This window comes from Candida jiufengensis (genome assembly GCF_024610255.1).
Source record: "Candida jiufengensis strain CBS 10846 chromosome Unknown scaffold9, whole genome shotgun sequence".
NCBI lineage: Eukaryota > Fungi > Ascomycota > Pichiomycetes > Serinales > Debaryomycetaceae > Lodderomyces > Lodderomyces jiufengensis.
In genome coordinates, this window is record NW_026261554.1 from 90593 (window position 1) to 103875 (window position 13283).

Below are 13283 nucleotides of genomic sequence, written 5' to 3' on the forward strand. Positions count from 1 at the left end.
AAAAAAATACCTAAAAAAGTTGAGATATCACTGCTTAGAATACAAACAGACTTTGCTGCTACTGATGTTTTGAATGAGGTTATAAATTGCGAATTAATACAGTAATGTACGTGAATAAATGTTACCAAATAGCACACTAAAGCAACTGTCCCATTATTTGATAGCCAACTGAGTTACAGATTGTTTTACAATATGACGTACCATAAAAAATTCTCAAATGGGGGAGTTTACAGCTGCTAACAAATTATTGTTGCAAAAATGATTAACATGTACTAGCAGAGCTTCAGCACTTAAACAAATTGATACAAATATGAGCTTTAGTAATGCATACATGTTGCCTATTGGTTCTTGATGGTACTCAGAGTTCACAATATGGCTAGAAAGTCTGTAAATCTACCCCCTAAAAAAATTGAGGGTTTTCCAATTTGCGCCCGGACATTACACTTTTTCTTCAAGCTTTATTTTTTAGTGCATACTCAGATACCCTCTTTACTCCTCATTCCAATGCACTAAGTCTCATTGATGAATATTTTCTGGTTGTTGAGATATTAAGCAAAAGGTCTAACTCGCTCAAATGAGCAGCTACAGGTCTGAAAGTAGCTCTAAATCTTAGATCTTGATTTCACTAGCTCAACTAACATTCTAAATCGTGAACAGCTGCAGTGAGTTAGGAGATATAGGCCATTTTGGTAAATGCCAATTTCAAGGTCAAAATTACACAAAGCCGGAATAAAAAATCCGCTAAATTCATGTGATATACGGTGTGTAAAGCACGTGAAAACTTAAATATATAATAAACACAGTGCTTTTTTTGACAACAAATTGTAAGATTTGGAGTAGTTGTGAAACATCGACTGCTTGGCCTGGCTAGCTCAATCGGCTAGAGCGTGAGACTTTTAATCTCAAGGCTGCGGGTTCGAGTCCCGCGTCGGGCTTTTTTTTTTTTTTTTTTTCCTCCTGAAACAATTTTATATATTTTTAAACCATTATCGTCAACGAATTGATTTTACTGTTTACAACTTTGATTTTAATCTACGATTTTTTTATATACGTTACCGGTTCATTTAATCGATATCACTACATAGTTAACAACTGCTTTGTTCCTGGATCAATTGATGTGATGTTACTTTTATAATTCAGCCTAAACTGGTAGCTCCTTCAAGTTTATTTTTATCGTACATTTACATAAGAAGTTTGAATATGTAAGAGATCATAAATATAATAAGTTCAATACAACCAATTACAACCTATTCAATTGAACTTTAAAAATGGCTCAGATAATCCAACAACCCATATTAGATCAATCACTAATAAAAGATTTATCAAACCACATATATGAGAAGCGTAAAGCTACAGCATTTCAGATAGAATCAATAACCAAAACAGCACTTTCTAGAAATGATAGTCAAACAATTTATAGAATAATAAATGAATTGTCACAAATTACAACAAGTAGTAGTTCAAATAGTGCTAAAATGGGTGCAGTTACTGCTTTAGGTAGCGTATCAGTTGCACTTGGATCATTTGCAATTGCATATTTTTTAGAAGATATATTAAGACCAATATTTGCAACTTTCAAAGATAGTGATGCAAGAGTACGTTATTATGCAACTGAAGCACTTTATAATGTTGCCAAAATTTCAAGAGGAGAAATATTACCATTTTTCCCACAAATATTTGATATTATAGCTATATTGGTTAGTGATGCAGAAAGTAGTGTTAAAAATGCAGCTGATATTTTGGATAGATTAATTAAAGATATAATAAGCGCTAAAGCTACGAACTACGTTAGTATATTACAACAACAGCAACAACTTGAACAACAAGGAAACAATGACATACAGAGCAGTTTAATTGATGCACAAGGTAATGCAATTCAAATTAATCATCCACAAGATCCAACAAAAGCATTTCAATTACCAAAATTCATTCCAACTTTATTAGAGAGGATGTATACAATTGATCCATTTACCAAAAAATTTTTACTTAGTTGGTTGGAATTGTTTGATGATATACCAAATTTGGAATTGATTAGTTTTTTACCAAGTTTTTTAAAACCTTTAATTAATTTTATACTAAATGGTGCACCAAATGATATCAAACTAGAAACGCAAAATATTCTAAATTCTTTTTTAAAAGAAATAAAAGGTATATCTAAAGTTAAAATTGAAATTAAAAAGAAAAGAATTGAACAAGAAAAAGAAAAAGCAGAAAAGGCAAAACAGAAAAAATTAAAAGAAGCAGAAGAAGCTGACAAATTGGAAAAAGAAGACAAAATCAAGCAGGAAAATGAGAGTAGAACAAATGATAAAATTGCTAAATTTGAGAATATTGAAGGTACGAAAAATGAAAATAATGACAAGGAGAATAATGGTAAAGTTAGAACTACATCTCAATCAGAGGAACCAACAAAGACTTTGGAAAAAGATGATGCTGCTAGTATTAAATCCGACGATACAACAATAATCAGAAAAAAACAAGATACTCAAACTGAAGAATTACTACTAGAAGAAGAGGTGGATGAGCCAGAAGAAGTTTATTTTGGTCAAGATATTTTCATTGATTATCTGAAAATTATAAAGATTCTATTATCCTTCTTGCAGTCTTTTGAAGGTCAAGAACTAAATGCTAAGACTGATTTACTAACAGATTCCCATGAAACAATTTGTGATGTACAATTTATCGTTTTAAAATGGTTACAAGAATTGATTGAAATCGCACCACAAGAAATATTAAACTCAATACCCGACTGCGTTTTTATAATCCTAAAGAATATATCAATAACTGATCAACAACAGGACTATGAATTAAGAGATCAATTAATAAATTTTAGTTATAGTCTACAAGCATTTTTGAATAAGATATATGATGATATTGCATTTTTTGAGTTGTATGGATTAACACAAGATAGTATAACACAATTCAATGAAATTCAATTACCAAGTACTTTATCAAAAATTATCAATGAATACCTTAATCCATCTGTTGATAATGAGCTTTCAAAAATTACATCACTAGAGTGGTTAATATTCATTTATGATAGAAACTCTACAGAATTTCTAAAATTTTTCAAATCACAAGAGAATAACTTTGAATTAACCGATTTATTGAAATATGATACAAGTAACGAAGTTATATTGAAAGTGTTGAAATTATTAGGTAAAATTTCAGAATCAAATCAAGAATTTTTCAAAGATTTCATTATAAAATTAATTAAATTATTTAAAATTGAAGGTCATGAAAAATCAATGAAAGTAGAATTTATTATTAGAAAACTTTGCCTTACTTTAAATTCAGAGATTATTTTCACTACATTATCTGATGTATTACAACAACAATACCAGAAAATTCTGAAACCGTCACAAGATCAACAACTTCAAAAGTATCAAACAGCCAATGATTTAGAATTCTCAAATATGATGATTGTAACACTTAATAACATTTTGCTAACGTCTAGTGAGTTATTGCCATTCAGAAAAAAATTAAAGAATTTAGATATTATGTCACTGGAAGATTGGTCACTTTTTGCAACATTATTTCAAAGTTGGTGCTTTAATGCCCCCAGTGCAATAGCATTATGTTTATTAACTTCAAATTATGAATTATCCTACTTAATAATTAAAAATTTATCAGAATTGGAGGTGACATCACAATTGTTGACTCAATTAGACGTCTTAATTCAATTGTTGGAGCTGCCAATATTTGTTAAGCTAAGATTACAATTACTTGAACCAGAAAATTATCCATTTTTATACAAAACTTTATATGGAATATTAATGATCTTACCACAATCTAGTACATTCATGTCATTAAGAAATAGGTTAACAACTATTAATTTTTATCATGGTCAAGGTTCTGGTGGTTCTTTATCAAATTTCAATTTAGGTAGTACCACGAATACACCAACTCATCAAAATTCAGTAAGTGGTGGAGCAGCAGGTATAAAAGGAAGTGTTACGAATCAATTATCTTTAAGAAGGAAAAGAACTTATGAAATGTTGGAAAAATTCATAAATGTTCAGAACAATTACGAACAAAATCATCATCATCATCAATAAAAAGTTTCAGTATAGTCTATTCTTATATAGTCGTTATGGAAAAACAATACCCAAAAATCTATTTACATCTAAAATCTAAAACTCTATGCTTTTAAACCAACTGATTTACCTTCTTTCAATCTTTTTTCAGTTAATGCAGCAATAACAGCAGCACCAACACCACTACCATCCTCAGCTGGTACAATAACAATAGGATCTTCTTTTAAATCATCTGACCATTCAAAAATATCTCTTAAACTTTTAGCAGCTCTAATTTTAAAATCAGGATATTTTTCATACACTGATCCATCAGCTGCACAATGAGCAGTTTTATAACCTCTTTTTTTACATATAGCAGCTATACCACAAACTGATAATCTTGCTGATCTTTCACCAATTAATTCTGCAATTCTACGAATAACTTTTCTTTCTGGAATTGTTGTTTGTATACCTAATACATCTTGAAACAATTCTGCAACATCTGATAAATTTTCAAATGGATCTTCTTCAATTTTAGCTGGAAATGAAGTATCTAAAATATATGGTTTTTTTAATTTATTTAAATCTTGGTTTTTAAATATTACTTTTTCATTTTCTGCTAAATCTAATAATACAATTCTTAAAATTTCACCTAAATAATAACCAGAATTCATTTTTTCAAATGATTGTTGTCCTGGTCTTGGTGATTCTTCATCGATTTGAATATCATATTTAGTTCTTGGTAATACTACCAATTCATTATCAAATGCACCATATTCACAATTTATAGTCATTGGTGAATTCTTTGGAATATCATCTTCTAATTTACCTTCTAATTTTGGAATATCTTCTACTACATCATAATAAGCTCCATTTACACCAGTACCAAAAATCAAACCTAATTCAGTTTCTGGATCAGTATATCTTGATGCAACTAAAGTACCTGTAGTATCATTAATTAAAGCAACTACTTCAATTGGTACATGAACTTTTTCAATAGCTTTTTGTAACATTGGAACAACATCTTTACCTTCAACACCTTCAATAGCCCAACCTTTAGTCCATCTTTGTAATACACCTTCATTGATTTTGCTTTGACTTGCTGGATAACTGAAAGTAAAACCTAATGGTAAAACTTCATCACAACCATCTGGAAATACTTCTTCAATGAATTTTTTCAAACATTCTGCAATAAATGTCCATAATTCTTCACTTTTAGCTAATCTCATATGTTCAGGTAATGCAAATTTGGATTGTGTAGTATCAAATTTTCTTCCTCCTAATAATTTCACTAAAACAACTCTTAAATTAGTTCCACCTAAATCTATAGCTAAATAATCACCTGTCTCTTCACCTGTTGGATATTCCATAACCCAACCTGGAATCATTGGGATATTACCTCCTTTTTTACTTAATCCTTTATCTAATTCTGTGATAAAATGATCAACTATTTTTCTTAATGTGGCACCATCAACGGTGAATTGTTTTTCTAAAGTTGCTAATTCTTTTAATAATTCCGGTGAAACATCTGTGAAAGTACCTTTTCTATGTTGAGGTGGTTTTGGACCTAAATGAACCATGATTAAATGAGTTTAATTTTTATAATCTTTAGTTGCTATACTATGAAAAGATCCAACTATTTGTCGAATATTTGTTAATGAAAGTCAAGATTATCCTAAAGAATTGTCAAATCTGTGAATTGAATATGAGAATACGAAATGAATAAAAATTGTATCCGTTATAGTAATTTTATGATTTGTTGAATTGCCTTGAAAAATTCCGATTTTTTATAAATTTTTCTTTAATCTTTATTGTAGCACAAAAACAGATTTTTTTTATCTCTGAGGTCCGAAATACTTTTAAATATTTTTAATCTTTCATTGAAATTCTTAATTTCATAAGAAAATATATAAGAATTTAAACATCAGATTCATGTTTTATTTATGGAGATATTACATGACATTTTGGAACCCCAAATAATTTTAATTGTAAATCAAATTCCTTAAATTTGACTTTTATACAAACATCAAATTGAGATCTTCTGAACTGGCGAGTCTGATAAGCTTTATTTCAATTCGATCAGGAGCAATTTTTTTCGAAAAGATCCTTCGATAGGCAGAACTGTAAACCAAAATGCCTTTACCTAATCAAAGTCTGTAGCAATAACTCCAAGAACTGTCAAAATATTTTACAAAATAATGGATCTCGTAAATAATTTTCACTATTTTTAGATTTAATATTATATTCCGGAATAATTAATATAAAGTTTTTCCGACTCTAAAATATTATATAGTACAAAAAAGAGAAAGTATCATAATAAATATTTATTATTTTTGTCTTATTTATGTCTAATGTAAGTGTTAAAAAGGTATCACAGATTCAAGTTTGGGGTTGAATTTTACGTGAGATTTGTGTTTCAAACTGTCTCAACTTTCCCTTGGATATTTACTATACTCTCCCAAGTTCCTATTCTTTTCTTTCTTGAATACTTTATATCAAACGTCCATCTAGCTTGCTAAATATAAAGAATTAAACCAGATTTGAGAGAAAGAAAAGTTATTTATGTAACTCACTTAATTTTTCATAGTTGTTTGAACACAAACCCATTGATATTTTTTTTTGCTTTTGTTCTGTTTGTTCTGTTCGTTCCGTTTTTGTTAATGAAGTATGATCATTATATGCATAAATCGAGATGCCGCTTTTTTGAATTCTTCATCGAAAGATTCATCATTTCCTGGCCACGATCGTTGATAGGCAAAAACTTTAAAGACAATTTTTAGGTACTTGTTTGATTGAATTATTTGAATTGCTGATATTTAAAATTCTTTTGCGTCCATGATCTTTGAGTTCATACTTGAATTTTTTCTTTTTGAGCAGCTCTGGAAGATGAAATAACAGCTATAATTATACTACTTGTTGAAAATAATATGATAGCCCATGGGACATGAAATATGAAAGTGAAAGTAAATAAAGATACGAAACCAATAAAAAGTACCAATGCGGCATATACATGACTAGCGGGTACTACATAATCCCACAAATTCTTTGCCCCATTAGTTTTTGAATAATAAATTTCCACTATTTCAGTCCAATAATCTTTAAATTTAATTGTCAAAAGGATTTTGGATTTGATCAACCAAAAGATGATTACAATAACTTGAACTATGAAAATAATAATGACATAAGTGGGTAATTCGTATTGTACATTGTTTTCCCTCTTTTTAGAAAAGATAATCATTACTGACAATTCCTCTCAAACGTGTTTGTAATAGAACTTAGATTCGTTTTGAACTCCTGATGTAAAAATCAAAAAGACGCTTGTGCTGTTTTTCCTCCAATTGTACTAAAAAGTAATGCAACATCATATAAGATTCAGCTATTCTAGATGTGTGCAAAACAAGAAATAGCGCAAATGGTTTAGTGGTAAAATCCAACGTTGCCATCGTTGGGCCCCCGGTTCGATTCCGGGTTTGCGCATATTATCGATGATAACTCCTTTTTTTTTAAATTTTTTATGTTTGGTATTAATTTAATCAAAATTTTACTAATTATTTAGTAAATGTAAAAAAAGGTTTAATTTTTACAGTTCATTAATTATGGTATTTCCGATAATCATATTTATCTTCTAACGTAAACTCAATTTTTTTATTGATCATACTATTTACAATTAAGTTTAGATGTTAATACTTTACAACATCCATTTCAGAACTTCTACTATACTATAAATCAATCTATCATTAAAAGATAATAATATGTCAAAAATAAATAATTAGTTAAAGAAAATCATAATAATTTTGAAATATTATAATTAATTAATTAATGAAATAAAAAGTCCGATATTATAAAAATATATTTTACCCCACAAAAAGAAAGTCTGAAAAGTTTCGGAAAAATACAAAAATAAATTATAATTATAATACAGAACTTTTAAGCAAACCCAAATATTGGTATTTCCATTGATTGTAATTAGCTCCATTGTTTAGTTATGAGTATTTTAAACTATTTAGAATGATGGTTAAGTAACCTAGCATTCATATTGTTTCAAAATGGTATAAATAGAACATCAAAAGAATGAAGAATAATTATGTTGAAATAAATCCAAAGAGATCAAATTATAAAGCTAACTCAAAAAATGCCATCTACTACAAACTCAATAAAAGAATCCCAAACAGATGTGTTAATAATTGGTGCTGGTCCATCAGGTTTAATGTGTGCCCTTTGGTTATCAAGATGTGGAATCCCCTTTAGAATAATGGATAAAAGAAATAATGAAATTTTTGCAGGTCAAGCTGATGGATTACAAAGTAGATCATTAGAAATTTTCAAATCTTTTAGTGAACCAAGTATGGATTTTATAACAATGGATCAAGCTTGGAAAGTTGCTAATCATATTGAAGAAATGTGTTTTTGGTCACCTAATGAAGAAGAAAAACTTGTTAGAAAATCAAGAACTCCTGATAATATTCCTGGATTATCTAATTTTACTGAAGTTGTTATTCATCAAGGTAATATTGAAAATTGGTTTTTGGAATCTATTAAAAATTTTTCTAATGGTGAAGTTGAAATTGAGAGACCAATTTTACCTATTGGTTTAGAAATAAAAGATGATAAAGAAGAAGAATATCCAGTCGAAGTCATGGTCAAAAAATTAAACACTGAACAAGCTAAACCTGAACAATATGGTAACATTGCTAATGGATTATTCAGACAATTTGACGGTGATCAAGATAAATCTTACAACAATCAAACCCAGAACGAAGAACTTGAATTAATTAAAGCAAAATATGTTGTGGGATCAGATGGTGCTCATAGTTGGGTAAGAAAACAATTAGACATCAATATGGAAGGAGAACACACGGATTTTGTATGGGGAGTAATGGATATTGTACCAATAACAAATTTCCCAGATATTAGAAGTAGATGTGCCATTCATTCAAAAGATAATGGATCAATGATGATTATACCAAGAGAAAATGATTTAGTTAGATTTTACATCCAATTAAAAGAAGTCGAGCGGGATCCTTCTACTTCAACTGACAAAAGAGAATTTATGGGTAATTGTGATGATAAAACTGCTACTACAAAAGGTAGAGTAGATAGATCAAAAATTACACCTGAAGTTATATTAAAACAAGCACAATCAATTTTAAAACCATATACTTTAGAAATGTGTAATTTAAGTTGGTTTACAGGTTATCAAATTGGACAAAGAGTTACTCCAACTTTTCAAAGAAGTAATAGAGTGTTTATAAGTGGTGATGCATGTCATACTCATTCACCAAAAGCAGGTCAAGGAATGAATGTATCTATGCAAGACACATACAACCTAGGTTTCAAATTAGCTTTAGTATGTAAAGGATTAGCTGATCCCCTAATTTTATCAACTTATGAACCAGAAAGACATAAAGTTGCATGTGATTTAATTGAATTTGATCATAAATTTTCAAGATTATTTAGTGGTAAGCCAATGATACCAAATTCTAAAATTTTGGAACACAAAAAAGATCAAGTTGATATGAATGAATTCCATCAAGTTTATTTACAAGGTAGTAAATTTGCAAGTGGTACAACTGTTGATTATCAAAATTCCGTTTTAGTAGATAAATCATCAAAGAATTTAAGTAATGAAGATGGAGATTTTAATTCATTAGCTTCAAAAGTTGCTATCGGTAGAAGATTATATAGTGATTTAGTAATTGGTCAAGTTGATTTCAAAACAAAACAAATTGGTGAAATCTTATCATCAGATGGTAGATTTAGAGTTTTAATTTTCCCAGGTGATTTAAAAACATACCCTCGAAATTTTGAAAAATTACATAATTTCAATAAATTTTTAAATTCCAAATCCAATTTTTTGAAAAAATTCACTCCACAAAATGCATTTGAAGATTCAGTTATTCAAATAATTGCAATCCACGCATCAAAAAGAAACGATTTAGAATTTTTTGAATTTCCTGAATTTTTAAGACCTACTGACTTTAAAGGTAGAATTAATTATTGGAAGATTTATTCAGGTTATGACAAGAATCACATTGGTGATACTATAAATGTTTATGAAACATATGGTATTGATTCCCAAAATGGTGCAATTTTGGTAATTAGACCTGATTCCCATATTGCTAAAGTTGTTGAATTCTCTGAATCTGGTTTGAAAAATGTTGATGATTATTTTAATGGGTTTATGTTGGATCAATCTTCTAATGTTTTACCTAAAAAAGATTTAAAACATAATGATTCAGATAGGTTTGTTAAACCAAGATTAGCTGTATAATTCGTATAGTTTTTCAAAAAATAGAAAAGTCTTAATTATTTATGTTTAGTAGAGATTATTATTTAAGTTTAGAATGTTTCAGAATTTAGACGCTACCAAATTTTTGAGACTTTTGCAACATTGAAAAAAAATTAACGGGATAAATAAATAAGTTATGCATTAAAAGGTCTAAATAGTCTACGAATCCTCACCACTTTTATGCTTCTTCATCTCCAATTTTTGAATCATTTTTTTCTTCTCCCAAAATTTTTCAGCTTCAAAAACAGCATTTAATCCTTTCCCAATAGCATCAAAATCAGTTAATAAATTAACATGAGCAGCAGGACTTGCAAATTTCCCAACAATTTCTCCCTTTCCAGTAGAATTATCATAAAATGTAAAACCTTTTTTTTCAGGCATTAACCATTTTTGATGTATTACACCATCTCCATGACCATAAAAAAATTCATAATAATTTCCATCTTTTATATCTTGACGAGAAGTTACTACTGATCCACGTACTGATGGGATGGTATTACCATAAACTATTGCCATTGGTGGATATTCTGCTGCCTTTTGTGGATCATGGTTTAGTGATAAGACGTATTCTTTAGTTGATTCTAATGTTTCTGTTAAGTACCTGTATGAATCTGCGAATGAAAATGAATAATGTTCTTGTTCTGGTACAGCTTGGTCATTAGGGTTGTTTGGATTTGAATTTGTGCTAGTTAATGGTGATGTAGTTGGTGGTGAAGAAGATGGTGGTGATGATAGATTATTTGAAGTTTTAGAATTTTTTTTTAATGATGAAGATCTATAAATTTTAGAAAATGTTGATGATATTGAATTTATACTTGGGAAAGTTGAATTAGAAACTAATGATAAAGATGATGAAGGTGATGATGATTTTTTCCCAATTTGAGAATCTACTGAATTATGATTTGAATTATGATTTAATGAACTTAATGAACCTGAAGTAGATGTTGATAATAATTTTTTTTGTTTTTCTGCATTTTCAGCTGCAATTTTCCTTTTTTCAGCAACTAAAGGATTTAAATTATATTCAACCCAATTATCAGGATTGAAAAAATCTATTACGTAATGTTCTTTAGTATTTTTATTATAAAATGTTTCTCCATTAAGTGGTAAAAATACAAAACTTGATCTCATCATAAAATTAGTTTCAAAAGTTAAAATTTTATCTGATAATATAACTGAATCTCCAAATCTAATTGGTCCTAAAATATTTAAACATTCACTTGGTGAACCAACATAAATTATTGATCTAAATAATTTAGGATTTTTTTGCATTGTTCCATGAGCCATTAATCCACCCATTGAATGAGCAATAACTAAAGTAGGTTTACCTGTTTCTTCATATATATCACTCAAGAATTTTTCTAATTTTGAAGAAACATAATCACCACCTAATCTCCAATCATAACCAAATTCTTTAATATTGACATTTGGATTAGAATCTAGTTTTTTAATTAATTTTTTACATATATCTATTGGTCCAACATTTTTTAATATTCCATCAGGGTATAATTTTTCTTCTGCATTTAATTCATCTTCTTTATTTGGTCCAAGTAACAAATCAATTTTTTTCAAATGAAACCCAGCTTTTAATGGTATCCATATTCTTTTTTTGGTCTTTGTATCTCTTAGAATTGAACCTCTATATCCACCCATTATTACTATATTCCCATCAATTCTATCGTATATAGATTCATAATCTTTTAAATCCTTTTTTTTATGTGGTATGATATCACCTAAATTTGAAGTTATAGTATGTTTAACAGCTCTTAATCTACCTGCATCAGTACCTTTAAAATTTTTAAAATAATTTTCTTCATCTGTTGTACTTATACTTTGTTGTCTTTCTAATCTTAATTCAACATTTTTTTGTAAATTTTTTCTTATTTCTTCATCTTCATGATTGCCCACAAATGGTACATCAATTTTTAAATTTTGTAATTTTCTTGATAAATCATTCCTTATACTTTCTAATCCACCAAACGGTAATGAAAATGAAAAAACTTTTTGTGAAGGATTATAATTTTTCATTTTATACCCTGAAAAGGAATTATCACCAACTTTCATCTCTTGATCTTCAGTTGGTTTATTAGGATCAGCTTGTGGATGATCTACATTATGTTCCTTTTGATTTTCCTTATAAACACTTTCGATAGATTCTCCACCAACTATTGATTCAGCATCTTCTCTTGTTAATTTCTTACGTAATGGTTCAACCTTTTCTTCTATTTCAGGTTCAAAATTTTTAACTTCTTCAAATTCTTCATCATCATCTAAATCATCATCTAAACTTTCAATTATAGAACTCTTCTTATTTTCACTTGTTTCTTCTGATTCTTGTGTATCTTCTTCTTCATCATTTGAGAAATCATCATCATCTAAAAAAGTATATTTATCTCCAATTTCAATGTGTGGATCAATTGTATGTTGAGGCAGTAATGCATAATGATGATCATTTTCTTCATCAATATTTCTTGGTGACGGAGATCTTAAAGGCGATCTTGTATTAGTATTTAGCATTTGATCATGAGCTATGATGGCTTATATGTAAGACGGTTTGAGATATGAACGTTGAGTTTTTAATTACTATTGAAATTTATTTTAATGAACTATAAATGAATTTATTCTTTTTAAATCTTAGTAGATCTGAGATCTGAGATGGAATATATCCGATTTTAAAAATATCCGATTTGTGAAATGTTACTAAAAGCAAATAGTAAAATTAAAAGACTTGAGATAGCAAAATGAATAAAGTGAGTGGATACTCAATTTTTTTTTTTTAATGGTTGTTATCTAAATGGAAATATGGGTTATAGAACTCTGAGACAGATCGGCTTATTTGGAATGATGATTTATAGAAGTTTAAAAATAGAAATATTGCTTTTTAAGTTTTGTGCCGCAAAATCAATGAAGTATAAATTTGAGTTTCCAACCGATGAACCCAAATGAATACAACTTTGATAGTAAAATAAATAGGCCAA

The 13283-nt window shown here is 28.6% G+C and overlaps 4 protein-coding genes across 4 annotated transcripts; 2 read left to right on the forward strand and 2 right to left on the reverse strand. All coding sequences in view use genetic code 12, as the record gives it.

The window, feature by feature from the left end:
• Positions 1 to 1268: 1268 nt before the first annotated feature.
• Positions 1269 to 4058, forward strand: KGF54_000032 (uncharacterized protein; the record flags this gene model as incomplete). The annotated part of the gene is made up of 1 exon (XM_051763762.1): positions 1269 to 4058. The coding sequence occupies one exon, from the start codon at positions 1269 to 1271 to the stop codon at positions 4056 to 4058; it is 2790 nt and encodes a 929-aa protein (XP_051622647.1).
• Positions 4059 to 4141: 83 nt separating this feature from the next.
• On the reverse strand, positions 4142 to 5596 carry HXK2 (hexokinase 2; the record flags this gene model as incomplete). The annotated part of the gene is made up of 1 exon (XM_051763872.1): positions 4142 to 5596. One exon carries the CDS (start codon positions 5594 to 5596, stop codon positions 4142 to 4144), a length of 1455 nt encoding a protein of 484 aa, XP_051622648.1.
• Positions 5597 to 8148: 2552 nt separating this feature from the next.
• Positions 8149 to 10287, forward strand: KGF54_000034 (uncharacterized protein; the record flags this gene model as incomplete). The annotated part of the gene is made up of 1 exon (XM_051763983.1): positions 8149 to 10287. The coding sequence occupies one exon, from the start codon at positions 8149 to 8151 to the stop codon at positions 10285 to 10287; it is 2139 nt and encodes a 712-aa protein (XP_051622649.1).
• A 177-nt stretch (positions 10288 to 10464) lies between these two features.
• On the reverse strand, positions 10465 to 12822 carry KGF54_000035 (uncharacterized protein; the record flags this gene model as incomplete). Its single annotated transcript, XM_051764094.1, has 1 exon — positions 10465 to 12822. The coding sequence occupies one exon, from the start codon at positions 12820 to 12822 to the stop codon at positions 10465 to 10467; it is 2358 nt and encodes a 785-aa protein (XP_051622650.1).
• Positions 12823 to 13283: the final 461 nt, after the last annotated feature.